General features: G+C 38.8%; 1 protein-coding gene across 5 annotated transcripts in view; it reads right to left on the bottom strand.

Moving 5' to 3' along the window:
• Positions 1–16833, bottom strand: part of ASCC1 (activating signal cointegrator 1 complex subunit 1) — a 104426-nt gene that overhangs the window by 39017 nt on the left and 48576 nt on the right. For all 5 annotated transcript variants that reach the window (XM_059169988.1, XM_059169987.1, XM_059169989.1 and 2 more), the window contains exon 7: positions 15930–16049. In XM_059169988.1, coding sequence (XP_059025971.1) covers positions 15930–16049 — 120 coding nt within the window. The remainder of the gene's footprint in view (positions 1–15929; positions 16050–16833) is intronic.

The following is a 16833-nucleotide window of genomic DNA, read 5'->3' as shown; positions in this document are numbered from 1 at the left end:
GGGTCTTGGGATCAAGCCCTGCATTGGGCTCCCTGCTCTGTGGGAAGCTTCCTTCTCCCTCTCCCACTCCCCCTGCTTGTGTTCCCTCTCTCGCTGTGTCTCTCTGTCGAATAAAGAAAATCTTTAAAAAAAAAAATGTTCATTATAGAAAAACTGGAAAATGAAGAGAAGCATAAAAAGGAGATCATAACCTGTCCAAGCACACAGAAACACTGAAGCTTTTGTTACATAATTTTTAATTCTTTTTCTACAGATACACATCAATTTTAAAAAGACAAAAACATTTTTCTAAACTTATTTCCCTTAATGTACCCCGAATATTTTTCTATATCATAGAGTATTTCTTTTCAATATCATCTTAGATACCTTTTAGAGGAGCAATGAGAAAGGTTAGCCAATAAAATATCAGTAAGGACGGAAAAAGGGATGACTCATGGAAACAGCTTTGTCCTTACTTTCCTATGGGGAAAATGAAATATATTCATGCAGCACATCATTCTGATTTTATAGTTAATGGATTTAATTAATTGTGCACATGGACCTCCAAGCAAAGATCTATATTATATTGGTGCTGAAGTTTCTGATTAACACCACGACAGAACCACAAAATTTTGAAACACTTCTAAGCATTACAACCTAAGTCTGAACGTAAGCACTGCAAAATCCACCTCAATTACAAATTACAGCAGAGGGGCACCTGAAAGGCTCAGTCAGTCGAGCACCCAACTTTTGATTTTGGCTTAGGAAGTGAACTTGGCTTTGTGGGATCAAGCCCCGTAACAGGCTTAGGGCAGAGTCTACTTCTCCCTCCCCATCTGCTCCTCCCCCTGACTCATGAGCGTGATCTCTCTCTCTCAGATAAATTTTAAAAATCTTAAAAAAAAAAAAAAAAACACATAAATCACAGCAGAATGAAGCCTCTTTTTTCTCTCTCCCCCATTAAAGAAAAGGAAGTGAGCAGGGAGTTCAACTATATTGAAACAGGAACAAGAAATATTAGATGAAGGAAATTAAATAAACTAAATAAAGAAACCAATTTCCAGCTCTTTCAGGAAAATTAAGACTTCTGTTCAATTCGCAGACTTATGACTTTGAAGAAACTAAGTCCTTTAGAAAGTTCTAGACTAACCTCAAATGAAATACAGACAGGATGAGCTGCTCAAAGTCAGGGCAAAGAGACCAGAATTTGAGACAGTTTTGTGTTAATGATTCTCCGTGCATTCCTCAAAGGTTGGCTCTTATCTTATTCACTGCTTTATCTTGGTACCTCAATTAATACCTGACACATGATCAGTTCTCAATAAACAGTTGTTGCATGCACGCATGATTCATAGATAACAAATATTGTGGGGTTCTATTAAAAGAACTTAAGGGGGGGCGCCTGGGTGGCTCAGTGGTTAAGCCGCTGCCTTCGGCTCAGGTCATGATCTCAGGGTCCTGGGATCGAGTCCCGCATCGGGCTCTCTGCTCGGCAGGGAGCCTGCTTCCTCCTCTCTCTCTCTGCCTGCCTCTCTACCTACTTGTGATTTCTCTCTGTCAAATAAATAAATAAAATCTTTAAAAAAAAAAAAAAAAAAAAAAAAGAACTTAAGGGTACTGGGGTACAGTCCCTAAATAGCAGGTTGATGTCACAGATACTACATTTAACAATATGTCCGTATATTTCGAACAGTACCATCCTTCAACTCTTACTTCATTGATCCTTTCCTGTTTGACTATTTATGAGTCACAAAACTCCTCTACGCCTTTGTTTCCTTACAAGTCATTTAAAAATAAGGTAGTAGGGTTGCTATGAGAAAAATTATAAATTATTCTAAAGCAGCTTTATTATTTAGATAGTGCTTAGAGTTTAGAAACAGAAGCCAGTTATTCATGCCTTAAATCAAAGCTCTTAAAAGGTCTGTAAGTGTTCCAAAGCTCAAGCAACCCAGAGCCATCTTTCCAGATATGGATTTGTGCTGCAGAAAGATCACTGACTCCCTAGAAAGTGCAAATTTCAGGCGTTTAGGATTTTTTTTTCCATCTTAATTCAGTTCCATACTAGTAATATTTCCTGACTGCTTACCATATACAGGCATTGTGCTAGTCACTACGAAAATAAAGAACTAAGCAAACATAGTCCCTGTTACTATGGAGATTGCAATCTATTAAGGTAACTATAAAGAAAGACTTTGGGAATGATACAATGATACAAGGTGCTTCTGGTAATATAAACATGAAAGAGAGCATAGCTGGGTTGGGACCAGAACAGGCTATTAGGAGGATGGGCTTAGGACAAAAAACTAACCGCACCCAAGTCATTTTGTGTATGTACAGAATGAGTGAATTAAGTACATAGCAAGCATTCATTAAACATCTATGAGCCTGAATTATAAAAGGCGCTGGATATAAAATGCTGAATAAGATCACACCATAAGATTCTTCTATGAAGAATTCTTCTATGAAGAATCTTATAGTCTACTTAAGAAAAGGAAAAAGAGGGGTATCTGGGTGGCTCAGTGGGTTAAGCCTCTGTCTTCGGCTAAGGTCAAGATCTCAGGCTCCTGGGATTGAGCCCTGCATCCAGCTCTCTGCTCAGCAGGGGGCCAAAAAAAAAAAGGAAAGACAGCAGGTGAACACAAAAAGATGAGAAGTAGGCCTGGGCTTGGGCCAAGTGCAAGGTAGTGGAAGATCAAATTGAAATATTAAGTTGGATATCATCTCACACCAGTCAGAATGGCTAAAATCAACAAGTCAGGAAATGACAGATGCTGGTGAGGATGCAGAGAAAGGGGAGCCCTCCTACACTGTTGGTGGGAATGCAAGCTGGTGCAACCACTCTGGAAAACAGCATGGAGGTTCCTCAAAATGTTGAAAATAGAACTGCCCTATGACCCAGCAATTGCACTACTGGGTATTTACCCTAAGGATACAAACGTGGTGATCCAAAGAGGCACGTGCACTCGAATGTTTATAGCAGCAATGTCCACAATAGCCAAACTATGGAAAGAACCTAGATGTCCATCAACAGATGAATGGATCAAGAAGATGTGGTATATATACACAATGGAATACTATGCAGCCATCAAAAGAAATGAAATCTTGCCATTTGCGACAACATGGATGGAACTAGAGCGTATCATGCTTAGCGAAATAAGTCAAGCAGAGAAAGACAACTATCATATGATCTCCTTGATATGAGGAAGTGGTGATGCAACATGGGGGCTTAAGTGGGTAGAAGAAGAATCAATGAAACAAGATGGAATTGGGAGGGAAACAAACCATAAGTGACTCTTTTTTTTTTTTTTTAAAGATTTTATTTATTTATTTGACAGAGAGAAATCACAAGTAGATGGAGAGGCAGGCAGAGAGAGAGAGGGAAGCAGGCTCTCTGCTGAGCAGAGAGCCCGATGCGGGACTCGATCCCAGGACTCCCGAGATCATGACCCGAGCCGAAGGCAGAAGCTTAACCCACTGAGCCACCCAGGCGCCCCCATAAGTGACTCTTAATCTCACAAAACAAACTGAGGGTTGCTGGGGGGAGGGGGGTTGGGAGAAGGGGGTGGGATTATGGACATTGAGGAGGGTATGTGCTTTGGTGAGTGCTGTGAAGTGTGTAAACCTGGTGATTCACAGACCTGTACCCCTGGGGATAAAAATATATGTTTATAAACCATTAAAAAAATATATTAAGTTGGTCTTACTGGAAGATTATCTCATACTGGAAGACCTTGAATGCCGACTAGGGACTATGAATTAATTCATAAGATGATATGAAAGGATGGGAGATTTTTTTCTCACTCCTTTTTTAAGTTTTTATTTAAATTCCAGTCACTTTACAGTGTAATATTAGTGTAAATACAGTGATTCAATATTTCCATATGACACCTGGTGCTCATCACAAGTGCACTCATTAATCCCCTCACCCACTTTCCCCACACACACAACTTCTTTATCCATTCATCATTAATCAGCGGATACCTGGCTGTTTCCAGAATTTGGCTGTTGTTGGTAATGCTGCTACAAACAACAGGGTGCATATACCCCTTTGAATTAGTATTTTTGCATTCTTTAGGAAAAATACCTTTGTATTCTTTGGGGAAATAGTGCAATTACTAGATCGTAGGGTAGTTCTATTTTTACCTTTGTGAGGAACCTCCATACTGTTTTCCAGAGTGGCTGCACCAGTTTGCATTCCCACCAACAGTGCAAGAAGATTCCCCTTTCTCCACATGCTTGCCAACACCTGCCGTTTCTTGTGTTGTTGATTTTAGCCATTCTGACAAGTGTAAGGTGATATCTCATTGCAGTTTTGATTTGTATTTCTGGTGGGAGATTTTTAAGAAGGTAGGTCCTACAGCATACAGGCTACGGCTTAGAAGGATAAACGTAGCTGTACTTGATAAGATCTACACACAAAGACATAAAAGTAACTTCTAGGTTACATGTCATAAGATGAATGGACTGTTAACCCATATGGGTCCTATTTGTATAAAATCATATGCATAGCACACAAGGACTCTCAGTAGCGTCTGTTCTGCTTACCATCTACTAGGGAGGAACACAGAGAGGGGCAGTGCAGGGGAAAGGGAGCCAGCTGACTTTCACTTAACCCACGGAAGCCTAAAATTTTAAAAAGAAAACAAAGCAAAAAGCAGCAGCTTCAGGGGGCACCTAGCGGGCTCACTTGGTACAGCGTGCAACTCTTGATCTCGGGAGTTGTGAGTTCGAGCCCTATATCGGGTGTTGAGATTATTTAAAAATAAAATCTTAAAAAAAAAAAAGGAAGCAGCAGCAGCTTGGGTGTGAAAGGAAGATGGCAAACTCAAAGATGGTACAGAGATATGTCAGGCTGCACTGCTGTGGAATTTATCTCTAAGTGCACACATACACGTACACTTCTCTCATCTTTTCAGCAAACTTCTCAAGAGTGGTCTGTCTCCAGTTGTCCTTAATCCCCTCTTAGCCTCAGCATGAGCAAAGGCTTCACAGTCAGAGCGAGGTCAACTGTAATGCTACCACTTCCCACACATGCTAATTACTACTGACACTGACCTGGCCAAGTAAACCAGAGCAAGAGTAACACTTGGCTATTATACCAATATTATTGAAACAAAAACAAAAACAAAAACAAAAAACAGATAAGCTTAAAAAAAAAATCACTTGCTATCTGGAAAGAACCACTGATAAGAGTTTTATGTACTGACATTAAATAATTTATTTCTCTTTTGCTCTGTTTTCCCACATTTGAGAGAAAAGTAAATTGTTTTGTAAACTGTTTTCATCAGATAATACTCTACAGTGAATATTTCCCATTTTTCCAGCCATCATTCCCAGCTGATCCCCAGTATTCTCTATTCTATAGATCATAGTTTATTTCCCACTCCTCTCATTGTGATTTTTTTTTAAAGATTTTATTTATTTATTTGACAGACAGAGATCACAAGTAGGCAGAGAGGCAGGCAGAGAGAGAGAGGAGGAAGCAGCCTCCCTGCTGAGCAGAGAGCCTAATATGAGACTCGATCCCAGGACCTTGAGATCATGACCCGAGCCAAAGGCAGAGGCTGAACCCACTGAATCACCCAGGTGCCCCATCGTGACGTTTCTCTAGAATGTTTCCTGCATATACTGCTACATGCAATACTGGAATGGATATCTCCCACAGAGAGAGATCTGTCCATAGATCTGATTAGATTCCACTACAAAAATTCCTATAGGGAAAATAAGCAAGTACAAGAAGTATAAAATAAAAGTGCCAGTTTGCTTTCTGGAAATTTTGTCCTAATTTATAGCTTTATTAGCAGGGAACTCCTCATGTCACTAATCAAACATCTACTTAGTTTTCTCCTATTTTTAAAATTTGTGTGTTTTCTCTTAATAGTTTAGTGCTTAGGGAGATTTAAGGTCCTTCAGGCAAGGGTCATTTTACCCATTTGTGTATCTCTTATGGTGTTTACTTTGTCAGTATTAAATTATTTATTTGGGGGTATTTATTTTTGCCCAACCACTTATTAGCACTTTAACTGATGTCTTATCAATTGTAGAGCTTTTCAGTAGACTGTAATGTTATCCTCAATGGCAATTTTTGTCTTCAACTGCTCTCTGTTTTATGGTTTAGGATTTAATGTGAACTTTCTGAACAATGTGTTTAAGAGTAATGGTTATTACAGGCAATCATGCTTTATTTCTGATTATAATGGCAATGATAAACCCAACGAATAACCATTCAATAGCTTCTGCCTTAAGATAGATATTTATTATTTTAGGCAATATGTTTCTATTTTCTGAAAGTTTTTAATGAAAAACAGTAGGCTGAATTTCATCAAAACCTCTTAGACATGTATTTAGATATCATTTTTAAATATGATCTATTGAGTTGGATGTTATTAGATTTCCTGGTCTGAATTCATCTTTGTATTCCTGAGATTAACAGCTCAGTCGCAATGGATCATATTCATAACTCCTACACTCCACCTTCAGAAAACTGCCCAATCAAGCAGTTTACTATTTTTTTTTTTAAAGAATTTATTTATTTGAAGAGAGAGAGATCCCAAGTAGGCAGAGAGGCAGGCAGAGGGGGAGGGAGAAGCAGGCTCCGAGATCATGACCTGAGCCGAAGGCAGAGACTTAACCCACCACCCAGGTGCCCCAAGTTCACTCTTTTTTAATCTACATATCAGTTCTTGTCACTACTATTCTAGTTCAGGTCTTATTTCTCACCTGGATTCCTATAATGACTTTTAAATACTTCCCCCTCCCATTCCTGCCTCTTCATTTCAATTATATATGTAGTCTCATAGTTGCATTAAATTTATATAGAACCATTTGAGGAAAACTACTATCTTTATGAAACTAAGTCTATCAATGAACTTGAACAATGTCTCAATTTATTTATAATTTATAATTTTGTGCAAAAAGGTCTTACACACACTTTGTTAGAGTTATTTCCTAAGTACCTTATGCGTTTTGGTGCTACTGTAATGGATGGTGTCTTTTTATTTTTTTTCATCATTGTCATCACTCTAACTTGGCTACTTACTTTCAACTCTAGCCTGGATTGTAGTATGACCTGATTTTTCCACTTGTATTCTATCCCCCTCTAATCCATTCTACCACACATTACCTTTTTAAAATGAAAGATCATGTGCTCACTTCGGCAGCACATATACTAAAATGAAAGATCATGTCACTAGATTGCTTAAAACCCTTCGATGCACCTAGGAAAACAATACAAATTCTTTACCAACTGTCTAGACTTTGTGTAATCAAGTCTCTGTCTACCTCTCTGGCCTCATCTCCCTTGTTTATCTCCCCTGGTCTTTAAGTGCTGAAACACACCATGCTCTTTCTCGAGGTCTTTGCACTTGCTCTTCCCTCTGCCCAAAATACTCTTACTACCATTCCTTTGCATCTTTTTTTTTTTTTTTAAATTTTATTTATTTATCAGAGAGAGAGAGGGAGAGAGCGAGCACAGGCAGACAGAATGGCAGGCAGAGGCAGAGGGAGAAGCAGGCTCCCGGCTGAGCTAGGAGCCCGATGTGGGACTCGATCCCAAGACGCTGGGATCATGACCTGAGCCGAAGGCAGCTGCTTAACCAACTGAGCCACCCAGGCGTCCCTCCTTTGCATCTTTTAAGTCTAAACTCCAATGTCAACTCCTTAGAGATGCCTCCCCTGGCCACTGCATCTGAAGTAGGTAATAGAAATCTGTAATTTCTCCCCAATAAAAAATTAATTACACAAATTTGGTTAAATCAACTTTGAGGTGGCTCTAATGTATTCATACAAGTTAAAAATTATACCATCTTCGTGGGCGCCTGGGTGGCTCAGTGGGTTGAGCCGCTGCCTTCGGCTCGGGTCATGATCTCAGGGTCCTGGGATCGAGTCCCGCGTCGGGCTCTCTGCTCAGCGGGGAGCCTGCTTCCTCCTCTCTCTCTCTGCCTGCCTCTCTGCCTACTTGTGATTTCTCTCTGTCAAATAAATAAATAAAAAAATCTAAAAAAAAAAAAAAAAAAATTATACCATCTTCGTAAATTGTTTATTATTATATAACAGTCCTCTCTACTGCTAAGCCTAACGTGCTTGATATTAATTCTGCTTATCATCTTATGTTTAAATATTCATCCCACTTTTTCCTATGCTTCTTGCTCCTTTTTATAAATTAATATTTGCTCCTTTGTTCTTTTAGGTTTACTTTTAAATTTTTACTGTATGCAGTTAGCTTAACAAAGTTAAGAAATATCTTAATACCATCCCCCCAAATAATTAAAAAAAAACTAGAATATGTTAACTCCAGAATTCTCCTCAGTCTTGACTTGCAGTGCTCTTAGCTGACACTTATGTTAACTGACTAATGTTCTCTTTTTTAAATTTTTATTTATTTTTAGCTCTATCTTTTTAAAAAACTCTCCCCACTATAAAATAATTATTTTGTATAGACGATGTCTGCATTTTATGTATTTACAATTCTTTTCTACATCTCAAACTAACCTCCTGCACCTCAAACACTCTGGATTCATTTTCCTTTTCTTGAAATATATCCTTTATACATTATTTAACTGTAGACATCTCACAGTGATAAATTCTCGGAGTTTTTGTTCATCTGTAACAGTCTTCATTTCACCTTTGTTCATTTTTTAAAAGATCTGAGAGAGAGAGAGCATGAACAGGCTGGGGAGAGGGGGAGAAAATCTCCAACAGATTCCACAATGAGAACAGAGCCGGATGCGGTGCTCAATCTCAGGACTGACCTGAGCCAAAACCAAGAGTTGGATGCTTAACTGACTGTACCACCCAGGTGCCCACATTTCACCTTTGTTCTTTTTTTTTTTTTTTAAGATTTTATTTATTTATTTATTTGACAGACAGAGATTACAAGCAGGCAGAGAGGCAGACAGAGAGAGAGGAGGAAGCAGGCCCCCCGCTGAGCAGAGAGCGCGATGCGGGGCTCGATCCCACAACCCTGGGATCATGACCCGAGCCGAAGGAAGAGGCTTTAACCCACTGAGCCACCCAGGTGCCCCTCACCTTTGTTCTTAACCCACTGAGCCACCCAGGCGCCCCTCTCACCTTTGTTCTTAAAGACTGTTTTTTTCTGAGTACACAATTTCAGGTTCACCAATATTTTCTGTAGAAAATGTTCTGCTATCTTTTGACTTCCACTATTGCTACTGAGAGTTCCTTATAACTGTAACCCCTTTGTGGGTGACTTCTTTTTAAGATCTGTCTTTGGTGCTCTGTATTTCCATTTCAGATTTATCTTGATATGGATCTCTTCTTGTTTAATCTTCATTCTTTTATCTAGTGCCACTATCAGTCCAAGCCCCTCTAATTCCTTCATGTGGCCCTCTCAGGTTACCCTACCTCTTCCTCGTTAAACCTCACCCATAGCTGTGATCTGCTAGACTTTTTCTTGCCTCAGGGCTTTTGCTCTGTATTTTCTTTTGCCTAGAACAACAAACAGGTGGGTTCCCACCTCTCCTTTGCTGGCAAACTCTCACTTCTTTGATCTCAATTCAATATTGATTCCTGAGAAAGGCTTTTCTTGACCCTGCCCTTCCCCCAGTCAACACTGCTATGATAGTTCTTGTAACAGAGCATCATTTTCCCTCTGCTTCATATTTATCACAGTTTGCAATTATAGTTGACCCTTGAACAATGCAAGGGTTAAAGGCACCGACCCCTGTGCAGTTGAAAATCCATGGCTAACTTTTGAGTCCCCTAAAACTTAACTATTGACAGACTACAGTTGATGGGAAGCCTTACTGAGAACATAAAGAGTTCATTAACACGTATTTTGTATATGTATTATATACTGTATTCCTACAATAAACTAAGCTAGAGAAAAGAAAATATTAATAAAATCCTAAGGAAAATAGATTGATAGTACTATACTGTATTTATTGAAAAAATGGGGGCGCCTGGGTGGTTCAGTGGGTTAAAGCCTCTGCCTTTGACTCAGGTCATGATCTCAGGGTCCTGGGATGGAGCCTGCATCGGGCTCAGAGGGGAACTTGCTTCCTCCTCTCTCTCCGCCCACTTCTCTGCCTACTTGTGATCTCTGTCTGTCAAATAAATAAATAAAATCTTTAAAGAAAAAAGAAAGAAAAACGTGCATATAAGTAGACTAGTGGAGTTCAAACCCATGTTGTTCAAGGGTTTACTATACATTTGTGTGTTATTTGTTAGCAAATGTTCCTCCATCAGTCTGCATACAACATAGGGATAATGACCACGCCTGGCTTTATTCACCATTCTGTATTCACAGCCTTACCACAGTGCCTGGCAAACAACAGGCACTCAATCAATTCATGCTGAATAAACAAATAACCAATGAAAATCCAGCTTCCTTTACATGGCACATAATAGTGCTTCTAGATCTGCACTTGCTACTTACTCCCTTTTCCTAAAATGCTACTCTCTTGGCCTGCCAACTCCTTGTTCAGCAGAGAAACTTCCTCTGTGAAGCCTTCCTTTACAGAACTTGCCCACACATGAGCAGAGTTTTGCTGCCTGTCTACGCGCCCCTAGAATCTCAACCACAGCCCTCACCCCAGTGTACTCTGAGATCTGCCCTCCTCAAGATGGAAGCCCTAGGAGTCTACTATGCCTCATAGGCAGGGCATCTGAAAAATGCCTGAGGGAAAAGAAGACTAGCAATGCACTGCAAGGGGGAATAGCTGGTGGAGGCAGGTCTTTGAGGAGGTAAGAAGGAATGAGAGCAGAACAAGAGATTATAGCCTCATCAGAGATAATGTATGCCATTCTTCAGGAAGAGAATGAAATTGAGTGGGGCATGGTGATGAGAGCAGGTAGACTGTGAGGGGAAAAAGGAAGGAAGCCGCCGAGTTACTTTTTGTTCTCAGCAAAATGTGAGGAAGCCATTCTTCTTCGAGGGGCAAGGATGGAAGCTCATGTGACGGTACCAGACAGAACAGAAGAGCCACTTTCTTCAATACTTAAATCTTAGCAACAGCTGACTACTAAGTAATGAGTACAACATTGCCGCAAATTCCTCACCCAGTCATGCTTTACCAAACCCAAGAATGCATTACTAAGTGAACCTACAGTGCCCCAGCTCAAAGTCTCCAGAAGAAAAATCTGATCTAAGTGGTTCCATCCTTTTAAATGTCAGGCTTCACATTCAGTCAGTTTAAGGGAAGGAATCTCTGATTAAACTATATGAAATCATACAAAGAAAGTTGAATGTATCTTTAATACATGGCCTCTCTCCCATGCCTCCTGCACTGAGTAGTATCTCTTCATATAAACAAGCAAAAAGATTTAATGTTCCTTCCTGTACCAATTTGCACAGCCTCCCCAAACACCTTGCACAAAGGAGGCATTCAAATTGTTTTAAAACTGAATTAAATAAGAGGTGTTTAAGTCTCTTAGTAATTCCCACAAATTTGAGGATGGAAATTCACAAATCTTTTTAAAATAACATAAACATGTCTCTCCTTGTGAAAGAGGAATGTATAATAGGGGAAAAAAAGGCAGTAAGAGAGATGGGAATTACTAAAAAATGTTCTTTGTGGATTACACCATTGGATTCAGTGGCTATGTCTTCAGACCTTTCAATTTACAAAGCCCTGACAACAGTAAGTGTGCAAAATTTGTAAGGGCTGGATCTACGGGAAAATAATGGGTGTATTTACCTTTGAAGTACCCACTGTTCCATTCATGTGGATACCAATTATGTCTGAGCACTGTCTTCAAAAGCCATCTAGCTTCTACAGCTCTTATTTTCTTCCAATCTCAAAACCCTATATTCTTTACACTTGAAGACCTCCTATAGAATGAAGGGTCTAACCATTAAAGCAAAAGGTAAAGATATCCAATGGAAAAACTCAAAGTAATGATTTTATTATCTCTTTCCAGTGACCTCTCTTTTTCCTTCTAGGGCCACCAAGAATAGAGTAAATTAAAACTGTGGAGCCTATGACATCTGTATGTTAAAACAGACTTGAAGCTATAGATTAGGAAAAACTCACTGTATTATTTAATGAAATGCTACAATCCCATCTAAATTTTCCACACAGCACCATGTTAACTGTATGTCTAAAGGCTAGCACAGATTTCAGTTCCACAACAGTAAGGTTTAAACTACTATGAACAAAAAGAGAGAGACAGTCAGTGGATTAGTGGATTTAGTACCAGGAGCTGGGGAGAGGAGAATAGGGGGGTATGGAACAGTGGGGAATTACTGTTTGAAAGGTATAGGATTTCCTTTTGGGGTGATTAAAATGCTCTGGAACTAAAAGTGGTGATAGCTGCACAATGTTATTGATGTCCTTAATGCCACGGAATCATATACTTTAAAATGGCCGAAATGGTGATTTTTATGTTATGCAAATTTTACCACTTTCAAAAAAAAAAATGGGTCACAACTTTCCATTTTACTCTAGAAGTAAGAATTGGAAAAGAGTCTATCCTACTTAACCTAGCATACACACACTGAAAACCTTTATTCTGGCCTAGGGATTGAGAGTATGGTTTTGATGTCTAGGCTTTCCTTGGCCAAACTACTTAAACTCTGTGAACCTCCCTATCTATAAAATGGGCACACTAATAGCATCTATCTTACACAGACGTTGCAAAGATAAAACAGAGATAATACACAGGGCGCCTGGGTGGCTCAGTGGGTTAAAGCCTCTGCCTTAGGCTGGGGTCGTGATCCCAGGGTCCTGGTTGGTATACAGCTCCGACATGGGGCTCATGGGGCTCAACAGGGAACCTGCTTTTCCCTCTTCCTCCGCCTGCCACTCTGCCTACTTGTGCTATCTTTCTCTCAAATAAGTAAGTAAAATCTTTTAAAAAACAGAAACAAAAACAAAAACCCTTACCTAGATCAAAGATTGTTGCACTATCATTTGTGGACCTTTGGAGGTCCCCAAGACTATTTGAGGGGAGTCTATGAGGCTAAAACTATATTTATAATAATTGTAGGACATTATTTGCCTTTTTCATTGCAATGGCATTTACAGGGATGGTGCAAAAATGCTGGGTAAACTGTCAGCACCTCAGCATGAAGGAAGACAGCAGCACCAAACTGTACTAGCAGGAGTACATTTTCATTATACGTCCAAAAAAAATCTAGTTTCATTTATCCTTGATGAAACAGTAAAAATGATCACTTTTATTAAAGCTCAGGCCTTGAGTACCTGTTTTTTTGTTTTTTTTTTTTTTAAGATTCTATTTATTTGTTTGAGAGAGAGTGAGAGCATGAGCAGGGGAAGGGCAGAGGGAGAAGCAGGCTCCGCAGTGACCAAGGTGCCCAACAGGACCTGAGACGAAGGCAGACGCTTAACCGACTGAGCCACCCAGGGGCCTCAAATACATGCCTTTTTAATATCCCTGTGGGATAAACTGGCAGTATGTATAAAGCAGTTGTGCTATATTCCGAAGTAGATGGCTGTCGGGAGGAAAAGCACTTGTGTGAGGCTGTCAGAGCTAGAGCTGAGCTAGTTTCTTTGTCCATGAACACCATTTGTATTTGAAAGAACAACTGACAGACAAATTATGGTTATTCAGACTTGGTTATTTGACAGACATTTTCTCAAAAAAGAACTTCAAGGAAAACAGTATTTTTGGCCAATAATAAAATTCAAGCTCTCAAGTGAAAATTAGAATTTTAGAAAATGTGTATCAGCTACCATGAGCTTGACGGCAGCTTCCTAATACTTAAAGACTGTGATGAAATTAGTAGCGTTATTAATTCATTTTTAATATTGCATAATGAAATGTCTCAACATTTGGAACAGCTGTATAACTCAGTGAACCAATGTTTTCTAAATGACCAATACAAGCATAGGTTAAAGATCCAGTCAAAATGCAAAAGACAGAGGGGCACCTGGATGGCTCAGTGAGTTAAAGCCTCTGCCTTTGACTCAGGTCATGATCTCAGGGTCCTGGGATCGAGCCCCACATCGGGCCCTCTGGTCAGCAGGGAGCCTGATTCTCCCTCTCTCTCTCTGCCTACTTGCGATCTCTATGAAATAAATAAATAAAATATTTTTTTAAAAATCCAAAAGAGACCAATGGATTTTAATGCAAGAGTATGGTATGTTCACCATTGCAAATGACCTTTTCAAAACTATAACTTGTCAAGTTTTAGTGTAGTACTAAATATCCAGAATTATCCGAAAATACCATTAAAGTACTTTTCATGTTCCCAAATACATTTCTATGTGAGTCCAGATTTTCTTATATACTTCAATCAAAACAACATACTGCAACAGACTGAAGAGAGAAGCAGATCTGAGAACACAGTGGTCTATTCTATTATGGAAACTTAAAAAAATGTAAAACAATGCCTATCTTCTCACTAAATATTTTTTGTTTGGGAAACAGAATTCTCATGAAAAATTTTATTTACATAAACAAAAAATATCTTGTTTCTATTTTTAATGAACTATCAAATGTTAAATTTTGCAGTTTTAACTTCCAATAAGGTAAACATTGATAACTATAACCCATATAAAGAAAGGCTCTTTAGTACCTTCAGTAATTTTTTTTTTTTTTTTTTTTTTTAAAGATTTTATTTATTTATTTGAGAGAGAGACAGTGAGAGAGAACATGAGCGAGGAGAAGGTCAGAGGGAGAAGCAGACTCCCCATGGAGCTGGGAGCCTGATGTGGGACTCGATCCCGGGACTCCAGGATCATGACCTGAGCCGAAGGCAGTCGTCCAACCAACTGAGCCACCCAGGCGCCCCCTTCAGTAATTTTTAAGAAATTAAAGTGATTATATGCCCCAAAAGCTTGAGAACTACTACCTTATCATTCACTGTTTTTTGTTCATAAAACTGAAAAGTAATCTACCCCATATACAGCAGCCCTACAACACAGTGAAAATGTTTGGATAGTTATAGCTTATAACACAAAGTGAATGATCCATACCAGATATCAAACTCCAACCTGGCAGAAATGTTTTGGGATGTCCTAAAGGAACAACGTGCCCCTAACTTTTTAAGGTAAGGTCATTAGTATGTTTATTTAGGCATATGTTAAGTATCTGAAAGACAAATCTGGTCCAAACACATACAACACCTGATTCTATTGTCTTTTCCTGCCTTCCTCCATTCACTTCCAATTGAATTGAGATAGGAGATAATTGAGATTATCAATTTGAATTGAGATAACTGAAACCTTACAAGGGATCCTCTACAAAAGCAAATCAATTTGGGGGCTTGCCTAGAGATTTCGATCTTCTCCAGAGGGTTTTTGGTTCAGTATGAGTTCTGTTCTATCCTGCCTTAATGAAGAGACCACAAAAACAAACTTCCAATTCAAGTTTGGTTCCTCTGCTCACTGAAGACCTTGACTAGACTAATAAATGGTGTTAACATTGGAAATGGCTCTAGACGCCTAGGCTAGCCTCAGAAATAACCTGGGTTGCAGACCGAGAATCCCTAGCATGATCTAAGTGTGATAGTAACACTAGTAAAAAACAGTAAACATTTGTTGACGTGTGTTTTGATGATGTCCACATGCGCTAAGCACTGTTCTAAGACTCATATAAATTAACTTAATCCTAATAATCCTACAGAGTTTGTATAGTTATCCCCATTTTGTCCTGGTATCCACTAGACCTGCATTGTGTCACTTTTACAACCACCATCCTAAAATGCCATCCTTCCCACCTCCTATAACCCGAAAAACATGAAGAAAGCACTGAGCTCCTAAAAACTAGATTGCTATAATCAATATATATCATCCAAGTAACTCAATAATTATCACATTAATTATCTGATACTTTTTCCTGCAACAAATTCCTCTTTTAAAATATTAGCTACCTATTTTTTAAAAAAAAAAAAAAAAAAAAAAAGAAAGAACTGACACATTCTACAATAATAAGATCTCAAAGAAAAGGAATCAAAACTTGTTGAACTTCTAGGAATGCTTTTAGGAACTTCTTGGTAGAAGCAAAGAAGCATTACAGAAACATACCTGTTGGAGCCATCTTTCATATGGACTTTGGCATAAAGAACGTCCACCATGCCAGGATCATCGTTCATGTATTCTATCCCTGCCATCTCTACTTCTAAGGGTTTGCCCCCAGAAATGTCACTGCAAAGGAAAAAACATTAGATTTTTCTAACTGTTTAATCTGAAAGGGCCATTTTAAACATGGTTATTATACAGAGTCAAATATTACAAAAATGAAATTGTTAAGATTTCTTTACTAACAGTATTATCTAACCATCCTTCTAATTTCAAAATTAACACATTCTATGCACACCAACTAGAAACACAAGTATTTCCAAAGTCACACTACAGTTATGTCAATACCAGTTTATTATACTGAGAGGAAAAAATCCAAGGAATGACAGCTCTGATTGACAAAGACATTGTTGCTCATCTCTTGGGTTTTATTTCATTATTTCTACAAGCTGCAAACACCATTTTACTCATCTAACAATGGTGGAAGCATAAAGTAGTACTAATCTTTAACAGCAATTTGGCAATATTTATAAAAAGCCTTCAAGAATAGAAACCCTTTTTTGTCCAAGCAATTCAATTTCTAGGAGCAAAACCGAAGGAAATAATTATGAATTTCAGCTACATATCCAACCATAGCTGATGAAGGAAAGCTCTTTACAGAATTCCAACTGACAAATACAGAAGAATTCCAAGTGATAGATGCAGAAGTAATGATGAAATTATATAATATCACCATTTTGCAACCCCTGACAAAATAATGGATGGGAGACAATGATTAGCAATGGCTTCTAGAACTTAACAGCAGAAGGTTGGAGAAAAGATAAAGAGATCCTTACGGAGGGCTAACCACACCTGAACCCACTGATCAGGCTTATCACACATACAAAAAAGAACCAGACAATACATACTT

Source organism: Mustela lutreola, chromosome 4 (assembly GCF_030435805.1).
Source record: "Mustela lutreola isolate mMusLut2 chromosome 4, mMusLut2.pri, whole genome shotgun sequence".
Classification (NCBI taxonomy): Eukaryota; Metazoa; Chordata; class Mammalia; order Carnivora; family Mustelidae; genus Mustela; species Mustela lutreola.
This window is presented reverse-complemented; position numbering and strand designations above follow the sequence as displayed.